The following is a 23,999-nucleotide window of genomic DNA, read 5'->3' on the forward strand; positions in this document are numbered from 1 at the left end:
CCTTAGAATCGTGAATGACTAGCACATATGTGCGAGGGAAACCTTTACCTTTTAGTGGTGATTTACTTAATGACTAGGGCCATAAAGGTCATAAAATCAGGTACAGTGTAATCCACATTCCCAGGCAATATTCATTGTTCATACAACTTTTGCCATTTGAAATACAGTGAAGTTGCTTTGAATTCACTTTTGTAAATTTGCTTGTATGTTTGGGATTACTATCTGGCTACATGTCTTGCTTCAGTTGATGGCCAAATGACTTGGTAGCCTCCTGCAAAATTCTGATAGAGATATACATATCAGATAATGGCAAGTCTAGGTCACTCCCAAACCGTGACATTGTGCTTAGGAGAAAGAATATTTTAGTTGTGAAATGCACTGTTTATTTCCTTCCAGATACAATGTCTATGAAAAATTCTACTTTTGATTATGTCATTCATTGAACATTCCTCCAGAAGTCTGCAAAGTATGATTATATATCAGTGCTTAAGAGCTTCAGAAATGTGTTGCATTTTTTCAATATTGACAGGCATTTTTTAAGAATGACATTTTTATAGAGATCTTCAGAAATTCGAAGCATTGCATACTTTTAAAATCTAGCTGATGAGAATCTGTCTAATGAAAGTAATACTTGTTAGATTGGCAAGTTGCAGGGTCTGATTGTTAAATGAAATTCTAGAACTGCCCTTTGTTCTCCCTTTAACAATTCCATATATTAAAAAAGGAATTAGTGGCATTAATTTTTTCATTATCAGCATATTATGTTAGTAACCATAAAATGAAATAAATATAAGATATTAATTATTTACTTAAATTCCTTTCAGATTTCACTAAGGCCCACAGGAACATTTAGTGTTTATAAAAATTCAGAAAATCTAAAAGAGGGCAAATACTTCTTTCAAAGAAGAGTGAGTAATGGAAAAAATAATGAAAGCGCACAAAGTATGTTTCAGTAAAAGCAGGAAGCACTGAAATGTACATTCTATTAAGGAGGTGCATTAAAGATTGCAGATCCATATTGTGGTTTTTATTAATCTCCAGAGGGGTTTGCTATATTTGTATTATTTGCTGTACACCCGTCTATAATTGGCAGTTAGAATTCATTTGGGTTTTGTGCAAATGGTAATATAGAACAAATCTTAAAATACATATGAAGAATATATTAAACAATAGTAGAAATGCAAACAGTATATTCGGTATCATACACAAAACTATTTTTACAATAATAAAAGTGAATGGCTTAATGGACCTTTACCTACTAATTTAGTAAAACCTTGCATAGACATTTGCATTGTAAATTTGAATCCTTTTCCTACTTAAACAGAACAGATGAAAATTCTTCTCAAGTGTGTAATCAAAATTGTTGCTTCAAATAACATTTCTCTACTGATTGATTGTATAGTTCCTCTTTCCTGTCATAAAAACATATATGTGATAGCAAGTACATGATATAAATGAAATCAAGTATTGATCACAAGATCTATGAATATATTCATTTGCCGTTTCAGTGCTGCTCCCTAGAATTAAATTTTGTATGTGCTTCATATAATTCAAGTGTATTATAACCATGTACTATTAAGTACTATAAATTATACTTCATATCATTCTTGTATTATATATTAGTAGTGTACAAATCAGTTCTACCCATATCAATCAGTACATGCTTTCCCAGTTCCCTGATTCAATGACTTAAAATGGAAATGTTTTGATGTGCAAGTGATAAGCTCCTCGCAAGAAACAGGCATTTTGATGGAGCAAAGTAAATGTACACAAGAGATTCTTATGCACTGCAATTCATGGAAATGTCTAGAATTCATCTGAGCCCATTGGTATTAGCTCTGATTGACAAGTAAATATTACAAATATTTAATTTCTTATTACAATATAGTCACTAGGATTAAAGATAGAAAATAAAATTCCTGTCTATTCTGAACCTAATTTAATTGTGTATGTTGAGGTAGTATAGCACTCAGAAAGGGAAGAGCTAATTCTTTTTCTGAAGGAATATTATGCATATCTGTACTGTGTTTCCCCGAAAATAAGATCGGGTCTTATTTTCTTTTGACCCCCGAAATAAGCATTTTGCCTTATTTTTGGGGAGGTCTTATTATTTTTGAGGTGCAGGAGGTGGCTGCGAGCACGGTTGCCTCCTGGCTGCTGCTGTATTGCAATATTTTCAGGGAAGGCTTATTTTTGGGGAGGGCTTATTTTAGCGCATGCACTCAAAAGCCCAATTGGGCTTATTATCCAGGGAGATCAGGGAAACAGGATAGATTACATTGTACAATGAGTCCATTAACACAATTTGCGAAATTTTGAAATGTCTAACTTAAATTTAATTCTCAGAGTTCTTTGGAAGGACATGCTATTTCCTAGAAGGAACTATTATTGTCATTTTAATAGTAGCTATTTTTAATTATTAGTGTTATCAATAGCAACTATAAGAGATAAGGGAACTATACTGAATAAAATGAAAAAATAAATAAATTTCATTGGACAATTAAAGTGGATTCTTCTGGTTATCTGAAACAGAATTCTTTTTGAATGAGACATAACCACTTTCTAAAGTGATTACCTTTTAGTCTCTCACAAAAGCACTTTGGGGAAAAAAATCTTTCCTTTGACCTCCTTTAATATCCAGAGAGAAAGTGAAGAAGGACTTTATTGTAAGTACAACGGTTTGTTATTCAGCAGTTACAAACTGCACAATGCTCCACCTTATTCTGGACCTCCACGCTGTAAAATAAAAGATTATCTTTTAGCAGAAACAAAAATCAATTCTTGCAACATTGCTGATTAGAATGATATTCATCATGCACTCATTTACTGCCTTTCCTATAGGAACTCAAGTTGATATATGTGATGCCCCCTCATCCTATTTGATACCACAATCTTGTGAGGAGGGCTGAACTAAGAGAACTGGCACAAAATCATCCAGTGACTTGTAGTTGAGGAGACTAGAATCCGATTTCGTCTCTCCTACTGCAATTCCTTAATTATTTGTTTCTGCTGCTTTCCTACATACTAGTGGCAGACATTGTCTATTCCATTTCCATACGATTGTTGCAGCTCCTTCACTCAACATGTTCCATTTGACTCGGGCACAAGCCAGACGACATCTGAGTGCCATCTAGAAAACTGTAACAAACCCTTTCCCAAATGCTGCCATCTTAGTTAAATTTTAGGAGAAAAAATAAATATGCAATTGAGTGGTTTTGGAACAACAAAAATGTAAAATGATAAAATACAGTAGGACACAGTACTTGTGGATTAGGAAATGGAATTAGAAATTAATTTCTAAACGGAATTAGAAGTCTCCTGAAATCAAGAAATTTCAGAAGATTTCTAAATAATTAAAAAATAACATTTGGAATAATTTACAGCTCCAGATATTTCAGACTCAGGCTACTTCAGTCAGATATTCCAGCCTCCCACCAGCTCTAGATAATATTCCAAGCTATGTTGGAGAGTCCCAGATTGACTAAATCAGTCATGTCAAATTCAAGATTATATGTTTTAAAGCTACCAAACACTTTTTTCTTGCTTATTTTTTTAGGGGATCTTTGGAAGAAAGTGACTAAATTCCCACCTAGAAGCATTCTTAAAAAGATATGACTGAGAAAATTTTCCTCTGTGTCTTACATTTATACTATGAGGTTCCTGATGATATCAACAACTCTTGATAAAACTATTCAGAATTTAGAAAGAACAATCACCAATGGATGAATGATACAAAGTAATGAAAAGGATGGATCTGGATAAGTAGAACTGACTTAACGGAGGGGTATTCAACTTGTATTTTATGGAATTACATTCATGCTGGAAGAACTGATCTTTAAATTGGGATTCCCCTGGATTTGTGTTGTTGGATTTCTTAACATTTATGCAAGTGATGCCAACTACTGCTTTATTTAGGAAGAATGAACCCTTTCCATAGTAGCTGATAGGATTAGGGTTTCCTGCAATTCTACTTGCAGCCATCTGAACTTGGTTGATAACTGAGATAGCACAGAATTTCCCATAAGCTACTTAGACAAACAACTAATGAAGATGCAAGTGAAATAGGTGGCTGTATAACTTAAATCAATCAATTTATTTAGTACTTTTCATAGAATATTCACTTTTGACAGGGATTTTAGGTCCCCTCCCCCAAAAAAAGTTTAATTACAAAATATTTTTCCACATAATTTATTTGGTTCTTCATCTGTGGTTTCAGTTTGGCTGATATATGATTGAGAGAGCTATAATTTTTATTATAAAGTTATTGTGGTGCTGAAAAGATGGATTCATATTGCCAAGGATTTTATTTTGCAATAGGCAGTCCATTCCTGGTTTAAATCATACTCTTAATATTTTTTTGGTAGAATCTAGAGATTATTCCATCTGAAATTCATGAGCTAATCATTAAAAATCTGTAATGTGAAATAAAACCAATACAATGCTAAACATTAGTATGACTAAAGCCTAGTTCCAACCTTCTGATTGTATTGCTTCTGTAGCACCCATACACACTCTCAAAGAACTGGGTTCTTATCACAAAAAGCAAATCACACAGTGTCTAAATTTTTATTTAATCATTTGATTTTTTTTAAAAAAACCAAGGTTTTGAAAATAATACTAACATTTTAATTTTTTTTTAAAAATGAAAACTTACTTGAATGTATTCCATCTCTTCAACTGACATAGGTTTCCTCCTGTATTTCTGAGGTAAAGTTCTTATTAATTCTGCCGTGTCAGGTGTACCTTGTATTCTACCAGTAAATAAAGTACTTTGAGAAGATGGTACTTTGTTTTCTGCAGAAAATTGCGAGGCTACCCCATGAAGCGGAGGCACTCTTGAATGTAGAGACTCCTGCACTGGAACAATAAGAGAGAAAACTGTATTAGGAAGAATACTGTGGGTACCCTACATCATGACTAACCATTGTTCTATTGCAGCAAAACACTGCAGCTACCTTAAAGTCTTGATAAAGTTTCCTGATCTGGCCTACCTCAAAGGGCTGGCAATGTCAATCTGGTCCTGATCGTTGGCCATGCAGGGTGGATATGTTGAGAGGGTTGTAATCTAGCACATAGTCAAGGATTAAGGAAGTTTGGTGTATATACATTGTGTAAATCACTGATGTTAAATGGTTAATTCAAAAAAGAATTAACGGAGGCTCTAATTAAAGCTTAGACGTGCCCAGAAGAAACATTTACATTTGGGCACAACAGGGAATACTGTCAATATCTTAGTGATGTAAAAAAAATTATATATAAATTTTTAATTTTTTTATTTTCCATTTTTATTATTTTTACAAATAATTCAGGCAATATATCCAACACACCTTCCTCCTCCTATTTTCCCCATAACAACAATCCTGTGAGGTGAGTTGGGCTGAGAGAGTAACTGGCCCAAGATCATCCAGCTAAGGTGGGAGTTGAACTAATAGTCTCTTGCTTTCTAGCCCTGTGTTATGTTTATGTTGATTTTATTTATATGCTGCTCTTTTCCCCCGAAGGGGACTCAGGGCGGCTCACAGCTCAACAGGGAAGGGGATACAAACAGAATTTAAAACGACATAAAAAACAATGCAAAATTAAAAACACAACAGTCATACCAATTCGAGACGGGGGCAGCAGTTCTTTAGCCCCAGGCCTGTCGGAACAGCCAGGTTTTAAGGGCTTTGCGGAAGGCCTGGAGGGTGGTGAGGGTTCGAATCTCCACGGGGAGTTCGTTCCAGAGGGTCGGAGCAGCCACAGAGAATGCTCTCCTCCGAGTAGTCGCCAGGCGACATTGGCCGGCGGATGGAATTCGGAGGAGGCCTAATCTGTGGGATCTAATCGGTCTAGTGGAGGTAATTGGCAGCAGGCGGTCTCTCAAGTACCCAGGTCCAATACCATGAAGGGCTTTATAAGTGACGACTAGCGCCTTGAAGCGTATCCGGAGACCAATAGGTAGCCAGTGCAGCTCGCGGAGGATAGGTGTTACGTGGGTGAACCGAGGCGCACCCACGATCGCTCGCGCGGCTGCATTCTGGACAAGTTGAAGTCGCCGAATGCTCTTCAAGGGCTGCCCCATGTAGAGCACGTTGCAGTAGTCCAGTCTAGAGGTCACAAGGGCACGAGTGACTGTTGTGAGAGCCTCCCGGTTCAGGTAGGGACGCAACTGGACGTGCCTTAACTACTAGACCAAACTGCCATCTCCCTCACAGAGCAACACTGTTATAAATTAGGGGTTATAGTTGGAACACATTATATTGGGTTCACATATCATGCTAACCTATAATGTGAATTATAAACAATGAATTGCTATTTAAATGTCTTGAGCCTAAATTATGGTAAGGCATGGGATCATATGCATTTAGTAAAGACATACTTACTGTTAGGTTTTGGCGTACTTTTTCTGTCTGGAAACTTAATCAGTGGTGTATGTGGTTTGACTACCTAAAGAAATGAGAAAAGCAAGTCAATATTTACATTTCTATATACCGTATATACTCGAGTATAGGCCGAGTTTTTCAGCCCACTTTTTGGGCTGAAAAAAGCTGCCTCGGCTTATACTCGAGTCAGTGAAAAATTTGCCCAAATGGAGGAGAAAAAGGGGCGCCCCTTTTTCTCCTCCATTTCGGGACCCAGTGGAAGTTCTCTGCGCGAGGTGAAATGGCCGGCAGCAGCCTCACTCTCCTGCCGTGGCTTCCGTTTCAGTCGTGCAGAGAACTTCCACTCGCTTCCCGGGCTTGTGTTCTGATGAGGGGGAAAGAGAGGACTTTCCTTACGCCCGCATCAGAGCTGGACGTAAGGACTTTACCCCATTGATGAGGCGGGCGGCGCGGATTGTAGCAAGGACGGCCGCCGATCGCAGCCTGGCTGCGCTGGCGGGGACGGGCGGGGCGGGGTGGGATGAGACTCCCCACTCGCCAAGATGGTAGGACTCCAAGTCCCATCCCCTCCACCCGTCCCCACCAGCGCAGCCCCTGCCGCATCAGCCGGAATCTAATTTCCCCCTCATCAGAGCTCGGCGCGGATTGTAGCAAGGACGGCCGCCAATCGCAGCCCGATTGCGCCAGGGGGTTCCGCTGGTTGAAAGAAAGTCCTTCTTTGCACCAAGCGCTTTTCCCTCCCAACTAATTATAACTAATTATATTAATTAGATAGATCAGTGTTTCTCCACCTTGAAGACTTGAAAATATGTGGACTTCAACTCCCAGAATTCTGGGAGTTGAAGTCCACACACTTTCAAGTCTCCAAGGTGGAGAAACACTGAGATAGATGATCCATGGTGTTTATTTTTGGAAAAAAGCGCCTCCTGCTCTGGACTGCCGGGAACGCGATCGCGTCTCTCTCTCTCTCTCTTCCCCCCACCCCCGGCTTTTCCCACCCGGGAATGTTCTGGCGGGCTAGGCGGAGGGTGCGTGTGCGTGCATGTGTGTCAAGGGTGGGGAGGCTAAGAGGGCGAGGTGAGATCCTGGCGGGGACCGCATTTCACCCGCCGAGCTTCCTTTTCCCCCGTCTTTTCCTCCGCTCGCCGACTTCCTTTCTCCCGTGGCTGACAGGTGGGTGGGTTTCCCTCCTCCTCCTCCCTGCTGGACGTGGATCTGCGGCGTGGGTGGCCGTCCTTGTTGCCCGCCGGCAGCAGGTCGCGGCAAAGAGAGGGAGAGGGAGAGAGAGAGAAATGCCGCCGCTCCCCGGCTCGCCTCTTTTTCCCGGGATCGCCGTGATGCTTTGAGTTTTCCTTCTGCGGAGGTGGGGTGGAAAGAAGAAGAAGTGGGGCCCTTCCCCGCTTCTTCTCGGACTACCTAAGCGTTGGGTGCGCTGTCCCCATCTGGGAAAGTAGTGCTGACTCATCAGGTGTCTGGGAACGGGTGGGGCTGAGGAGCGGCTGGGGGTGGGGGGTGTTTCACAGAGCGGCTGGGGGTGGGGGGTGTTTTACAAAGGGATGAGGTGGACTGAATTACCCCCTTGTATCTGCTGCCTTGTTTAGTGATTGTTTTGTTTGCAGCTATAATGATGGTGAAAAAGACCTGTAAAGCAAAGGAAAACTGAATAGGATCCTCAGCCCAGTCACAGTTTCATTTAACAACCATTTAATGACCAAGATACTAGTCCCAGTTATGTTCACTAAATAAGGATTATCTGTAAACTGTTCTTTTGGTATCCACGTATGCAAAAGACTGATAGCTGTAGGAGATGACCAAGCTGAGCCCAAGGGAAGGGTCAAACACATCAATGGCCAACGTAATTGTTTCAGGGTTCATTTTATTTACACCAAATATAATTCATTTAAGAAATTGGACAGCACATCCTTTATTAGTTTCAAATTCTTTCTTTAAAGATATCCATGGTGGAATGTAACATGCTGAAAGCAACAGTGGCAATGGGATGCTTTTGTGGCCCTTTGGGATAACCAAGAAATAAGTGTGTGTGTGTGTGTGTGTGTGTGTGTCAGAGAAGAATTTTTAACACAGGTATGTTGTACATGCATACATTTGGACAAACTTTGCAGAAATCTCCTCTTTTTTAAGTTTTATTTGGCATCATTCAATAGAGCAAAGTCTGAAAATGAAGCTGCATGCTACTGTAGGAGTCCAACAGTTTAGCAAATAAAAAGAGAACTTAGTGTTCCAGGGAGATGAATTTAAACTGCATGGAGATGAGGTGAGTGAAGTATTTCATTGAATACACCGGTATTGTGTGATAATAATTTGTTATCCAGAGCAAATTTTTACAATGGCTACTGTATATTTAATGGGCACAGGCAGGCTGTATATGTTATTCAATGGGCAATGGCAGGCTGTAATTAATGGACACAGGACAGGCTGTATATTCAATGGGCACAGGCAGGACACTGGTAGAATGTATATTATGAGCCTATGAGTTTTGAAGGATTTTAACTCGTGTTTTAGCTTGGTTGCTGAATGAGCTAAGGTTTTTGTACTTTTAAAGTTATTGTTGATACCATATTGTTTTTGTTGACCCTCTTTTCCACTTACAGAGCTAGTTTACTGTTTTTCTTTGAAATAAATATTCAAAAACATTATTGGTATCTATTTTTATTTTTGAAATTTACCGGTAGCTGCTGCATTTCCCACCCTAGGCTTATACTCGAGTCAATAACTTTTCCAGTTTTTTGTGGTAAAATTAGGTGCCTCGGCTTATATTCGGATCGACCTATACTCGAGTATATACGGTATACGCAGTTTTGCCAAGAAAGGATAAAATTTATGTCTCCTTTTAGACTGAAAGCCAAGTTGATGTAGCCAAGTTGAGAGCCAAAGATGCTGGATTAGAAACCAGAATATTGTGAATTCTAGTCCTTTCTTAGGCATGAAAGGCGACTTTCAGCACCACCCTCCTCACACCAATATTGTTGGTGTGAGGAAAAAAGGTGAAAGCATTATGTACATTGTCTTGATTGTAGAAAATAAAGACAATGTATAAATATAATGATGATGATGATGTTTCAGTGGAGATTATGTGGAAGCTTATATAGTATCAACTGAACCAGGAAACCAGTACTTAATAATTTAGGACTGGAATGAATGTATCTACACTTACAAAACTGCTCTGCTTTTTTAATTTTAAAAACTTGGGACTTATTCCAGTGTTAAAACTATCTTAGTAACTCTAGACAACTACTTATTAATTTGCACTCAGATGACATCCAAAGAAAAATACAACCACAGTTGTTACATTTCTTCTATTGTTTTTGAGGAATATTACCATCTGCAGATTTGTACAGTTTGTCTAAAGTTTTGTTTTATTCTTAGTATTGCTGAGAAAAAAAGGGAAGACTAGATTCATACATACAATTTCTATTCTGCCACTCAGGCCAAAAAAGATCTCTGAACACATTATATTTTGATACAAAACAAGAAAATCCTTGCTCGTCTCTCCTTGGCACTATTTGGTGGAAAATCTGTTACTAATACAAGGACACTTAAGTGCCAGCTTTGCCCTTTTTCCTTATTCAGATTTTCCCCCCCATTTAATACTTGAAATTTTGAGTTTTACAGAACCCTGACTTATCTGAATTGGTTCAGTAGAACCCATGGAATGTGAAAGTTTGTTCCAGATTCAAAAACTATTTCCCCCATTTTATGCACACTAACATCAACAAAAATATTTTTTAAAATTTTTGATCCAAGTTATATTTGCTGAGTCAAAGCATAAACATCCAATTGTATCACCTTTAGAGTTACAGAAACAAAAAAAGATATATTTTAGTGGATCTAAAGAAATTGTTGTAAAGCTCAGAGGTAAATCTAACAATTGAGCAGGTGGCAGGAAGAAATGGAAAAATGAATGGAAAAATGAATGGAAAAAAGCATATGGGGGCGGGAGATACATGCAGAAGAGAAAAACTATCACAGGGTCTTAATATTAGTTCACGACTCACATGTCTAAATTTAAAAAAAAAATCACTTTCCACAATAGACATCAGGGTCATCCATAGAAATTGAAGGAGAATCATATGCCATTTAAGCTGCTGGTACTAATCATCTGCTTAGTGCAGAAAATCCAAATCAAAAGCATTCCAGAAAGATGTCTATCAAGACTCTGTTTGAATACATCCAATGGTTAACTCCATCATATTCCAAATAGGTAATAAAGGAAGCATGTTTAGTAGGCAAAGAATGGGAGAAGAACCAGATGTGACAAAAAGGAGGTATGATATTCCAGCTAATACATTATATATGTTAAATAACACCAAAGAGAACTTGCTGCACCTCAGCTTTCAATAAGTCCAGCCAACAAGACAAGTAGGAAGAGATGCATAAAACTAGTTTACCAACAACTATAGGATCACACAGTCTACCCAATATCCCTAAATGCTTGAATTCATAACAGCAATGAGTAGTTCTAGATAGATGTATACAGCATGGATGGTTCTAGATTTTTGCAAAGCTGTTCAAATAACAAATCATGCAATTCAATGATAAAAAGGGCCTTTTTAAAATGTCAGACAAATGTTTGAGTGGATATTAATATTAATAATATTTCTATCAAAGCTGATACTGTAATGCAACAGCATAAAATCCTGATTCACATTTAGCCTCATCTCCAATTTGGGAAACATATTTTTATGAACTTTGCCAAAAGTCTTGGCAAGCATTAATGGAATAAATCTCCAAGTGCCGCCCTTCAAAACAACGTCTGCAAGGCCTCTTCGTGTTTGGGTTTCTTAGCAGCCCTTCCTATAAGCTGGTATACCTCTAATTGGAGAGGTCCGGGAGCTGCAGTCCAACAAAGCGGAGAAATCTGCTCTACCGATTTACTGGGGAGAGGAAACTCAAGGTTTTAACCTAAGAAGTCTCCGGAGCGTCCGCCGTTTTTCCATGGAAACTGCCAGGGAAGTCTCTGACTGGCTGGCTAAGACTGAGTTAAAGATACCTGGGTAAGTCGAATCCACTTTCCAGGACTGGCGTTCCTTTTCCTTCCCACTCAAGGGCACCAGCACCGGTTAGTGCAGCTCAGGACCAAGGATTCGGTCCCCAACCTGCAGGCCCCAGAAACCTTGCATAGAACTGCAGGTGCAGACAGTTCCCAGGCGCGCCCAAAGCTTTCGTCAAGATACTCGATTTGAAGGTCTTACCTGAACGACCCTACTGGCCGCCGCCATCTTGCTGCCCATGTTGATACCCCGCCCGGTCAAAGGAAAGAGCGCGCCAGCAAAGCGTTGTGGGAGCGGTAAGGCGGGATCTACCTAAGCCCCGCCCCCCACGAAAAGCACGGCTTAGAACCCCACGGAACAACTGTGATGTATACAGAACGTGGTACGGCGTGCTTTTCATGCAACTATCGAATGACGGATTGGCGGATAGCCAGTGTTTATTTTAACTAGCTATTTATCCAACTTCTATATTCCTTGTTTAAAATTGATTTATCCAGGCTTACATAGTTGCCATGTAGCAGATAACGGTTTTCACTATGCAAATTTGTTTGCATAGCACCTTTTCATATTTACACAAAAGTAGTATGGCAACTACAAGCTGATTTTTTTTGAATATTTGCACATACAGATATTTGCATGATGTGTTTTGGCCTCTAACAGGATATCCAGTCAGATTGAGTTAAGCCATTTTGAAGCATTGACCTTTTTTCTTCATCTATGCTATCTACTTAACTATCTTCTCTGTGATCTTCAAAGGGGAGAAAATATTTCTGTAAGCTCGTTACATTAATTAGAAAATACTAGTTTCATGTCAGATCACTAGAGTACACAATGTATTTTTTAATTGCTAGCACAGCTTCAGTACTAAAGCGCATTTATTGAACCCATTAATATTTTGTTTTAATAAAATGTGAAATTCCCTTACCTTTTTTGGCTTTCAAAATTTTTGTTCAACTAAAGTACCTACATTTATTAAATTGTATATTGTATTTAAATTTATACCTCCACCACTGGACATTTAATTTGATAACCATCCTACCCTTTCTTAAACATCTCTAGCAAAGTCAGTCTATCTCTGAACGCAGGCTGCACAGTATTAAAAAAATTCTTATATTTCACAAGCTTTTTTGTATTTTAAACTTCTCAATAGGCTTTTCTAGTAATAAAAACATCAAACTTTTTTTTGGTAGGACAGCTTTTATTGTCTTAAAATATTTTCCCCTTAGCATATTCAGCTTCAACCATTTAAGAAATTTCCGGCCCTCATAATTTTTGCCACCGCCTCTGGACATAACCAGTTTGGTATCTTTCTCAAACTGTTGCCCTAGAAGTGCAAATGAGAACACGGACTGTATTGTGAATTGTCTACTTTTTGTCCTGTGATATTTTGCTAATAGGTTATTTTAAAAGGGAAGCTCCTTCAGATTTTTATCTAACTACAGTGCACATACCAGCATTGAGATAATAGCATCAATGGGAATTTTACATATCTAATGTTAAAAGAGCAAGATCCTACTGCCATTTTATATGGATACTTGTATGTCTTGGTTCAAAATATTTATTTCTGTCTGGGAACATTAACAAGAGGCAACCTAATAATATGGTACAATTACAGTGTAACATTTCTGCAAAAATAAAATCTTTATCAACATTTAGGATATGGCCTCCTATTTAGATATGGTTTTACTATATTATCCATTCATCAGCTATGAAAAACTACAGCAGATATAAAGAAATAGAATATTACAAATATCTTACAAGAATGGCCTAGGGAGAAAATACTGTTCAATAATATTTGGTAATGTCTACTATGAATATTTGAACTACTGATGATTTATTAAAAATCCACTGAAATTAGATGTAAAGAATTGTAATAAGAATTTAGCAAAAAAAACAACAACAATTAAGTTGTATCATTCATAGCAAGAAGACAAAGCACAGGCTAAATTGAGAGAACAAAGTGGCTACCTTTGTAAATATCTACTTTTGCCCAAGGCCTATTGCTCTGTTATTACTGGAATCAGCAATTGGAAACTTGTGCAAAATTAAGAGAAGATGTGAATTATTTTACAGCTAAATGTAATAGCTTCTTGGATACATTTACAATGACTACAACAGAATTTCCTTTTTGTTGCTATATCAACCATACTTCAGTGGAATATATTCTTGTACAGATACATTACTCTTAGCATATGACTAGTATATTACAAAAACCTGATAGATTACACTTTTATCTCTGAATTTGGAAACCACAGAAATAAAATAGTCATTAACAATGTTTCAGATGTCAGTCACATTATTCTCCAGTTGTAGAACAATTCTCTTCAATGCTGGATCCTTTGCCCAATTGACTCCACTTCCAGTAATAAGGTTCTGCAATTAATATTATTTAAATATAAAATCAACTAATTAATTATATACATGTAAATGAATAAATAAGGATTTTTTTGTTCTCAATTATATTGTTTTAATATGCAAATAAATACAAGTTCCACAACAAAATAAGCAATCAATTATTGCCAAGTTATATCATTTGTAAATTATATTATGCTTCTGCAAGGAAGTGTTTTTAAATGTTTATCTACACAAGATTTGTTTATTCTTAGAATATGAATATTTAATATTTAATAAATTCCATATATACAGTTAGTTCTTGATTTATCACTGCAATTGGGACTGCAATTTTACAGCCATTTTTACCATCAAGTGAATTACTTAGTCATAAGTCCAAATCACATGATTGTTAAGTGAATCATGCAGTCATAAATCTGAACCTGCAAAGACGATGTAAATCATGGTCGAATGACCACGGGACACTACAACCAGTCATAAATATGGGTCATTTATGTGACTCATTTACAGAACTACTTGTAATCTGAAGAAAAAGGGACAAAAATGTATTGCATATATAGTTTTGTTCTACATTACACTAACCTGTGCATTTTATGCCTGTAACTATAATAGTAAATATGATGGTAATAATTTATATCAATAAACATTGAAACACTCAATGTCTACAGGTGGTCCTTGTTTAAGGACAACTCAAACCTACAAGAGAAATGGTAGTTATAATTGGTCTTTGTATTTATATTGTTCACAGCATCCCTGCAATCAGGATTTGCCTGACACACATTTTCTACATTACAGCACCTCACAGTCACAATTGCCATTTGTGACTTTTGCTGGCTTCCTACGAAGTCAGTAGGGAAGCTGGTAGAAAGTCACAAATGCTGACAGCACAGCTTCACTTAATGACCTGTCATGATTCACTTAATAAAAGCAACTGGAAGTGCTGGAATTTTTATTGCTAGATAGTGTGACCACATGACATCATGCTTTACAACTAAGTCACTTAGCAATGAAAATTCCAATCATATTGTCATAGTTAACCAAGGAATATCTGTATTTGATATCATTTTAATTTTCATGTTTCACATCTAGTACTGTACAAACTAATTCATTCTACCAAGTAAGGCATTTTTCTATCTATACAAATACAACTTACCTGAAAAATGTTTTGAATCAATGTAGTCATCTGAATTTCCTTTTGTACATTTTTACGAACTTTCTTCAACATTTCACCAACCTCCATATTTTCTAAATCCTTTTTTTGTTTTCTCTTCATATCATGTATTTGTGCCAGTTTACATTCTCCAGCTCGCTTTAATTCTATTGTAGTATTGGAGGGGGAGGGGGAAAGAAGATAATAAAGCTACTAATTTAAAAACTGAATTCAGGAACATGCCTTGCGTTCACTATATTTGGGGATTAAAGTAATGAAGTTAACATTTGAAATTAAGTTAAATTTGTGTTATTTCAAATTAATTTATCCTATTGATTTTTTAATCACGAATAGTAATGTACCTAGTCTGCTCTTCTTAACCTCATTCAGTTTTTCTTCCAGTTCACGGGATTGCTGCAAAACCAAGTAATTTATATAAATATATGCATATATTAAAAGTATCCATACATCCAGATTAATACAATTACAAAGATTAACTTTTCAAATATATTACAACATTAGTTTCAAATGCTGCTTTTATAGACAAATCATTATCATTTTAATATAAAGGATACTCACCTGCTTTGATTTAAGTATTGCTGTACTAAGCATCATGATATGTTTAATAGTATCCCAGATAAACCTAAGGAGAAAATGCAGAAAAATCAACAAGATCTACTAAAATGTGAAACCAAATCATATGTTAGATAGATTTAAAACACTGGAGAATTGCTTAATTCTTTCTCAAGCCACAATATGATTTTCCTGTTCCCTGCCTCTTACAAAATGCTTTGACTGGCAACAGTAAATGCAAGAGAAGAAACAGACAAAAGAACTACAAATACATTTCAATATTGCCTTATAAAATGGGAAAACATTGGCCTTTTAAAATAAAATGCATTATAAAAAAGGTAAACTCAAATTATAATTAGCAAAATTCATTTGTAGTCCGAAGTAATAATACGTAATGGATTTGCATCCATGCTTGCTATTACACATGGAATGTATTACAGTTCCTCCTTTGAGATATGTGTGATAGTTCCCCTATTCCAGTGATAGTTCCCCTATTCCACAGGTGGCACGCAGAGCCATTTGTCAGGGCACGCGAGGCATGTACGTGCTGGCCAGCTGAGTTCACCCTTTTTTAATGACATTTTTCGCCCTCCCCAGGTTCCAGAGGCTTTATAGGAGCCTGGGGAGGGCGAAAAGAGCCCCCCCCCTGAGGCCCTCCGGAGGCTTCATCAGCTTCCCTGAAGCCTCCGGAGCGCAAAAAAACAGCCCTACGGGCATACCGGAAGTTCAGGAATTGACTTCTGGTTTGCTCGGAGACTCGTTTTGACTGCTCCGGAGGCTTCAGGGAAGCCTCCTGAAGGTCTCCTGAAGGCTTCCGGAGGGGGGGGGGGCTGGGAGGCTGTTTTTCCCCTCCCAAGGCTCCTATAAAGCCTCGGGAGCCTGGGGAAGGCGAAAAAAGCATGCAAAAAATGGGAGAGGGGAGCGCCTGTAGTGCACGCATACGCACTGGGGGGGGGTTGCGCATTGCATTATGGGTGCGGCATACCCGCACACGACCCCTCTCCTGCCCACTTATGGCATGTGAGCCAAAAAAGGTTCACCATTGCTGCCCTGTTCCATATGGTTTGTTGAAGAAGATGCCAACAAAGAATGTAGCCACATCTTTATTTTTAAGTTCTGACAACACAAAAATGCTTTCTTTTTATAGTGGGGCTACTTTGGAAATGCAAAAATGTTTCCTAAAATGTTAGACAGGATGGCAGAATCTCAGGTATGTGATCTAACTGGAAGCTGATGTGGAATTGACTACTTCATTATTCTAGGGATTCAACAGGACTGTTGTCTAGGTTTGCATAATCTGTCAATGATCAAAACACCTCTTTTGGAAAGTGAAGAAGATGCGGGCTGTACTCTTAACTATTGGGCCTTAAAATATTTGTGATTAAGAATTACAGTGCAAACTTTTTGATCAATTTAATAATGCTCACTGCTAATAAAGTTTATTGATTCTGACAATGGTTTAGCTGTCACATCAGAATAACAACCATTTGTTCTAAAATTGTGTTCTAGATTATGATGACTGTGGTTGAGATATAGTTACATGCTAGAGAAGCAGACTATTTGGACCTTTTCAGTTAAAGTTCAGGCCTGAGAATAGATGGTCATAAGTGAACTATTAACTGTAGGAAATAGAGGAAGGGTTACGTAAAGACATGCACAGTAAAATGCCATGATCTCAGTAGCTGGTTACCTTGAATACCTATGAGCTCATCTAATTAGCAGAACCAGATGTAAGTAGAGAGGAAAGATTATGTACAGACATGTGCAGCAAGCCTCCATGATCTCAGTGACTGATGACCTAAATTGTTTATTAGAACCAGGTAGTACCAGGAACCTTTAGATATATGAAGCCTGTACTCTGGCTGGGATGTACCAATAAGATGCTGTTGCTATCCCTGCTTTTGCTTTGCTTGTTAAAACTGTATAAAAGCCAAATAAACTCTGCGTAAGACAGACAGACATTTTGGACACAACCTGCTATGATGGATTTCTGAAACCTACAATTAACCACATAAACATATATTTGTATGGCTGGTCAAGCAAAGATTCTTTTCAAGTACACTGTATATATGTTTAAAAATGCATTCTCTTCATGATTTCAATGCTTACTTTGAATCATCATCTTCATTTTTCAGTTTGGTTCTAAGGGCATCAGTTATTTGGATCCTACAAAACAAAGAAAAAGTAGATATAAGATTGTTCTGACACATGTAATAGTGTATTTAGAGTTTTTATAATACAAGTATCAATTTGTTGGGCCCAAATTGTTGGGAGCAATATGCTGACTCTGTAAACTGCTTAGAGAGGGCTATAAAGCACTGTAAAGCAGTATATAAGTCTAAGTGCTATTGCTATTGATGAAATCAGCCAAGATTGGCTAGGTACCAGTGTCTAATGGGCAGAAATACACAAACCTGCAATCCCAGGTAATGTTTTGATCACTCAATTTACAATTTAACAGCATATCAAAATCCTGCTCTGAAATTCAGTGACAATAAGACTGGTTTTCAGTAGTGGGATTTTACTCCCCCCTCCTGCTCAAACTGGGGAAAATTAGTAGAAAATCAATTTTCTTAATCAGGCTACTTGAGCCAGGATTGATATAAATCACAAAATCCTGACTTTGTACAGCTTAATGAGACTGCTGAACCTAGACTTGGCTGAAATCTGTTATATGACATGACACTGCTAAATAAAATTCTTTATTACAATACTTTGTTTAGATGTACTTTCTAATTTGCACTTGAAGGCCTTGAAGCTGAGTGGGTGTTGGATGTTGATAGAACTAATATTTATTTCCTGAGAACTGATGGTTCTTGTCTTGTTTCTCATATTGTTTTTGTCTTTCAGTTATGCCTCTTCTACCCCTATTCACCCCCAGTGTGTCTGGAAAGATTGGGTTTCTATCCCTTTCTCTTCCTGTTTCTAATTTCCCCTCTTATTTCTGTGTTTTTCTTTGGAGTTGAAAAGACTTTTAATCTTTCACAATGTTCTGTCTTTCACATTTTTTGTCTTTCCATGTAATCCTCTTGTCCCCAAATCAAAAGCTTTTCCTATTATTTCCTGAATAACTGGTAGCTGCAAAAACTGTATCAAATTATTTAGTTTTGTATAGGTCGTGCAAATGGAACTAACAAAGGAAATGGAACCAATATACTTTGTCTGCAACCCCATAGGAATAAAATATTGCAGCTGAATATTGTCAGACTATGCTGGCCTTCTCTCTGACAACCAACTTGTCCAGACACAGCAAGTACAAACCCCTCAGTGCTGTTTGCATTTCTCTTCCCGGGTTATGACCAATTTCAGAATCCTACCGTAATTGAAACAGACATACAAGGAGGTTTTTAAATACAGAAGACTTGCTTACAGACTATTTCTTCGTATGTAAGCAAATTAGAATATAAATTAAATGCATGGTAATATAAGTGTACCAAGTACACTGATTACGGCAATTAGGATTAGAATTTTGCTAAGTGATATGGTTGTAAAGCACAACTTCATCACTTACTGACAGCAATCCTTACAATACCTCTCGTCATTGTTAACCAAATTCCATTGTTAACTAAATCCCATGGTCATTAAATGAGACAGCTTCCGGCTGTCTTCCCACATCCAAGTCAATGGAGAAGTTGGCAGGAAGTTGTAAGTCTCAGGAAGTTTGTAGGCAGGCCAGAGCCAAGTAACTGAGTGCAAGTAACAGATGGCAGAGAGAGAGTGAGGGAGGTGTGGCAAGGGTCAAGAAGGGTGTGTGGGGATGTGCAGGATGCACAGCAAGGGTCAGAATGGGGCCGAAGGGATACATAGTAAAGATCAAGGAGGGCTGCAAAGCTATAAGGGGATTGGAGGAGGACACAGGTATGAGAGAAACTTATCTTAGTGACTATCAACCTTTCCTGCCAACCTTCCTATTGACTGGGGAAGCCAGTAGGAAAGGTTGCAACTGGTGAACACTTGATTGTGTGATGCTGCTACTGGTCATAAGTGGGAGCTGGTTGCCAAATGCCCAGAGTATGATTTGCTGCAGGGGTGCTGGGCTGGTTGGAACTTTGAGGACTAGTCATAACTACCATTCATTCAGCGCCATCATAACTTTGAACAGTAACTGAATAAATTAATTTAGATTTTTTTTTACTTTAAAAACTATGGTTTCTTGGTAGAATTATATTTTTAATTGGCTATACTGGACACATCTTGTAGATATTATACAGAAATGCAATAAATCAAAAAGCAATAGTCTTTACCTTTGTAATGCTAAAGCTTTGTTTTGATACGATAGCCTCATCTCTTCCAAGTCTCTTTCCAATTCTTCTATGGAACTAAAAATAACAGGGAAGTTTAATAATTAATAACTTGTATTCTCTCAGAAATTAATGTTAAGATCATTTGTTTCATATCAGATCTAAAAGAGTTTTGCTGATTGATAAGAGTGACGGAATGACTGTCAGACAGTGTTTCCATATAGAGTGATACCACATGATTATCTGTTTAGATACTAGATGTGGATTTTTTTTTCATGTTTGTTAATAGAATGTAAAACAGCAAACCCAAATGTAGTGTTAACGTATTTAAGATTAATACATTGATTCAGAAATAATTTTTCTTTTTAATAGAATTTCTATCACAACAGAATAGGAAAAGGATGTAAGCTTATGATTGTCATGGGCATACTGAAAATTGAAGCATAAACATATTTTGATTCCTTAAACTATGAAAATAGGATGGGATGGGATTCAGCAATATAACTAGTGAACAAATATAAGGCATTAATGCAAGAAGTAGCTTGATGTTTCTCATGACAAGAAAAGGCATATGCTATACATCGGATAGTAGTTATTTGAAGGACACCCACTCCTGCATATTTAGTATGTATTGCTCTGAGATACATTTTCTAGGAAAGAAATTCCAGTCAGGTAATATGGCATGTTTTCAAATAAACAAAATATATTAAAATCTTTAAAATACAAGTTTCCTTAAGAATAAAGAAAAGTTAGATCAATTCTAATTTTCAAATAGAATATTATCATGTTATTTCTAACAAAATTTAAAACATACCCCTCTAATATTTTTTCATTTCTATCTTGATCTGGAATCTTTTCTGCAGCTGCTAAACAAAAAAAGATATATTTATAAAAGATAACTGAACCCTCCTATCTCTCAATACAAATGTGGCATAGAAAACTCCTATGCTACAGAGAAAAGACAGTTGAAACACTTGACATTTTAATTTTTCTGGAAATGTTAACCTAATTTTTAAATATTTACTTTCACATTCTAAAATAAAAAAGCTTGAGTTTTTATTATCCACTTACCTGAATTGATTATTGTTTTATATTCCATAAGATGCTGACTTATTTGTTCCTTGAATCTAAGATAATGAAAAAAGACACAGTCACAAGAAAATTAGGAAAAAAATACAATTGTAGCAGTCACTGCAAGATTAAATTGGATTAGTGTTTACTGGAGATTTTAAACTCATAAACTCAGTTTATGTACATTTACATATTTAAAATATGCTAAAAATGTGAAAATTTGGACAAATTATGAAACCATCGCAATATGAACACGATTTTTCCATTTACACCACTGTTCACAGCTTTTAAGTTTTTTCTTTTTGTAATTTTTTGTTGTTGTGGCAACCCACTTCACCAGCCATCAGTTTTTAGAGATCTCAGGAGCAACTTTTATTAAAGACATGTGAGCATTGCCTAACTGAAACAACACCAGAAACATTTTGATATATTAAAACTTGTCTTGCTAGTACTTCTACCTCCCTAGGTTCAAAACAGTTGCTTTGGAGGGAAACAATAGGGAAAAAATATTTTTGGCCCTCTAGGCTTATGTTCATCAATATTCCTCACAGCTAAAACAACCTGCATTCCAGCCTTCCTCGGTTTCCTGAATCAATGGAAAAGTATGTCCGCACAACTGATGAGGGACCAACGTTAACCTGTCTTCACATTCAGGCGGCTATATATCTCCATCTTTACAACTTTAGGCTAGCCGTTGCTGGATTTGTTTAGTGCGGTACTACTCCTGTCGAGTTTCCGACCAGGACTGCAAAACTCCGGACCAGCATTAGATGGAAGCCAAGAACTAAGGAGATTTCTAAAGTTGCCACTAGAATGGTCTCCTGAGGGAAGAAGCCCTCGAAGGGCTGGCTGTAAGGCCAACGACGACTGACCGACTGAATTGGAAGAAGCTTCTTGGATGAGAAGCGAAACGTCTTCAAAGAAAAACCGGGAAGTCCAGTTGCCTCTTGGAAAAAAAGCACCTTTGGGACAACCATGACGTGGGTGACTGAGAATCTCCACAGACTGACCGATAGAGCTTGAGCAAATCCGGCATCCTGTCTTCGTTGAAGCGCAAACGGGCTCCTTCCTCCGTCACTCCTTCCGTGGGCTTACCGAAAGCCGCCACCGGCGCGGCCTTGTCTCCTATCTCCGGGCAGCCCGGCTCGTCCCGCGATTCCATCCCGGCGACGCCGCCCAAACCACTTTCTCTTTCTCACCGATTTAGCCGTGCGCTCTGCCGCGGCTTCAGACGGGCCACTCTTTCGAACAGCCCGCCGACCGACTCCGCGTTACGTGGGAGGAGTCTCGTCAGATCGACGATGGATTGCTCTGGCCTAAGAGGCCTCCTCTCGGTCGGAAGGGAAAGAACGGCGCTCTTTACTCAGGCCTCGTGAGGGGAAAAAAAACCCCAAAGCAGCACAAAAATGTTGTGGCCCGGCTCAGCGGAGTCTGGGAATCGCTTAAGAAAACTTTCCATTGGTCGGGGACGCCCAAGCGGGGGTTGGAGGTAGGTGGGGAGGAAATGGAGTAGAGTTGGAGCCGTTTGCGTTTCTGGGTTTCCCAAGGGAAAGCGGGGCAGAGACCCAAGAGAGAGCACGGATAAGTTAAACCAGGGAAAGAAATTCTTTAGGCAGGGCTGCAATCCTAAATCTTTCACTTGGAGAGAATTTGTATCGCGGTGGCTCACGTGCTTAGGACGACGGGGTTGACAAGCAGCAAGCCCGCGATCGGAAGCGCCTGAGTGTTGCCTTGCGTCGGGGTGAGCTCCGATCGTTCCCTCAAAGCTCTTGTGGAGCTCAGCAATTCGAAAAGTGCATTTTCAAGAGACAACTGGACTTTCTGGTTTTGTCTTTGAAGACGTTTCGCTTCTCATCCAAGAAGCTTCATGTATTCAAAGAAAAACCAAGAAAGTCCAGTTGCCTCTTGGGGTGGGGGGCACTTTTGGGACAACCATGACCTGAATGATTGAGAATCTCCACAGACCAGAGGTCCCCAAACTTGGCAACTTTAAGCCTTGTGGACTTCAACGCCCAGAATTCTCCAGCCAGCTATTCTGCCTGGAGAATTGTGGGAGTTGAAGTCCACAAGGCTTAAAGTTGCCAAGTTTCGAGGACCTCTGCCAGACATTCAAGATGTGGGTTTGTGAGTAGATAGGCACCACTTCGGTGGAGACATTAGTGGAAACATGAAAGGAGCTCTCTTAACTGGGCGTCCTGGGGCAACGGTTGATCCTTTCAACCTGGAACAGTCTTGGTGCTTCCAACAGAATTGCCATGCTATCGCATTTGGTAATTAGATGGCTTAGGAATGATTTCTTAGTATTAAACCCATGTTTTCTACAGAAAGCGATATTGTATTTGGGGAGGGTGTCAAATTTCTAGATTTTGAAAGGGACCTATGGGGGGGGTGTCTAAAATTTAAGCTGTTTACCAGATATTGGAGATATTTGCAAAAAAATAAAATGTAATCATTTTGTTCTACAAATGCACCAATATTTTAATTTTTGACATGGTAAATATAAATAAATATAACTTGCACAAAAGCTCTTTTGCGGTCCTGTGTAATTTTTCAAGGTGGGAGAGTAAATAGTTTTAACACAATTCCAGAATCATGACTCTGTAGAGGGTTAATACTGAGTTTCCAAAGGTTTGCAATATAAATATTTACTAATGGAATAATTGGTTCCCAGACTAACGACTGTTTTGTAGATAACCAGCTGCAATTTTTTTGTTATCACTGAGGAAACCATACCAAACCATACCACCAGCTCTAGCAGGGTGGGCATGCTGACGATCATCTCAGTGAAACAATGCCATCTTGAAGGACCAAAATGTGCCTTCACTGTTGTGTATCTCCTCAATGGAACAGCTCCCAAATGCATAAAGCTGATCCTGCTTGTACTAATGTCACCTAATTGGATAAGTAGACAGCCAACTCAGCACCACAAACTTGGCTTTTCTACCAGGAATTGGGACCAGATTTAGGGGAACCCAAGGTTTGTGAATTTGTGCTTGAAAATTTTAAGAGACACTGGCTTTTGCATTACAGTACTTGCTATGTGTGTCTGTATTCATGTGCTTTTTATTGTTTTGTATTGTAAATCACAAGTTGTGTGCTTAATGTAGCTACAGAAGTTTAATAAATAAGCCAACTATTCAAGAGACTTTAAAATCATGGTTTGGAAAAGATCAGTTTTGGTCTGAAGGAGATGCTAAAATGTCCGACAACTTAAATAGACAAACCTGCACTCCCTATA

At 38.2% G+C, this 23,999-nt stretch overlaps 2 protein-coding genes across 3 annotated transcripts; both read right to left on the reverse strand.

The window, feature by feature from the left end:
- Positions 1 to 2,614: 2,614 nt before the first annotated feature.
- Positions 2,615 to 11,682, reverse strand: MRPS36 (mitochondrial ribosomal protein S36). The gene is made up of 4 exons (XM_032214622.1): positions 11,576 to 11,682; positions 6,363 to 6,426; positions 4,655 to 4,857; positions 2,615 to 2,736 (listed from the first exon to the last, which is right to left on the reverse strand). The coding sequence occupies exons 1-4, from the start codon at positions 11,612 to 11,614 to the stop codon at positions 2,719 to 2,721; spliced, it is 324 nt and encodes a 107-aa protein (XP_032070513.1). The 5' UTR covers positions 11,615 to 11,682; the 3' UTR covers positions 2,615 to 2,718.
- Positions 11,683 to 12,743: 1,061 nt separating this feature from the next.
- On the reverse strand, positions 12,744 to 22,623 carry CENPH (centromere protein H). Of its 2 annotated transcripts, none has more exons than XM_032213724.1 (9): positions 21,772 to 22,623; positions 20,762 to 20,817; positions 20,505 to 20,553; positions 19,694 to 19,768; positions 17,559 to 17,615; positions 15,456 to 15,519; positions 15,239 to 15,290; positions 14,880 to 15,043; positions 12,744 to 13,747 (listed from the first exon to the last, which is right to left on the reverse strand). In XM_032213724.1, the coding sequence occupies exons 1-9, from the start codon at positions 21,921 to 21,923 to the stop codon at positions 13,655 to 13,657; spliced, it is 762 nt and encodes a 253-aa protein (XP_032069615.1). In that variant the 5' UTR covers positions 21,924 to 22,623; the 3' UTR covers positions 12,744 to 13,654. The 2 variants fall into 2 exon arrangements, with proteins under 2 accessions (XP_032069615.1, XP_032069614.1); XM_032213723.1 differs by having other exon boundaries at positions 20,505 to 20,556.
- Between the last annotated feature and the right edge of the window lie 1,376 nt (positions 22,624 to 23,999).

This window comes from Thamnophis elegans, chromosome 3 (assembly GCF_009769535.1).
Source record: "Thamnophis elegans isolate rThaEle1 chromosome 3, rThaEle1.pri, whole genome shotgun sequence".
Lineage (NCBI taxonomy): Eukaryota > Metazoa > Chordata > Lepidosauria > Squamata > Colubridae > Thamnophis > Thamnophis elegans.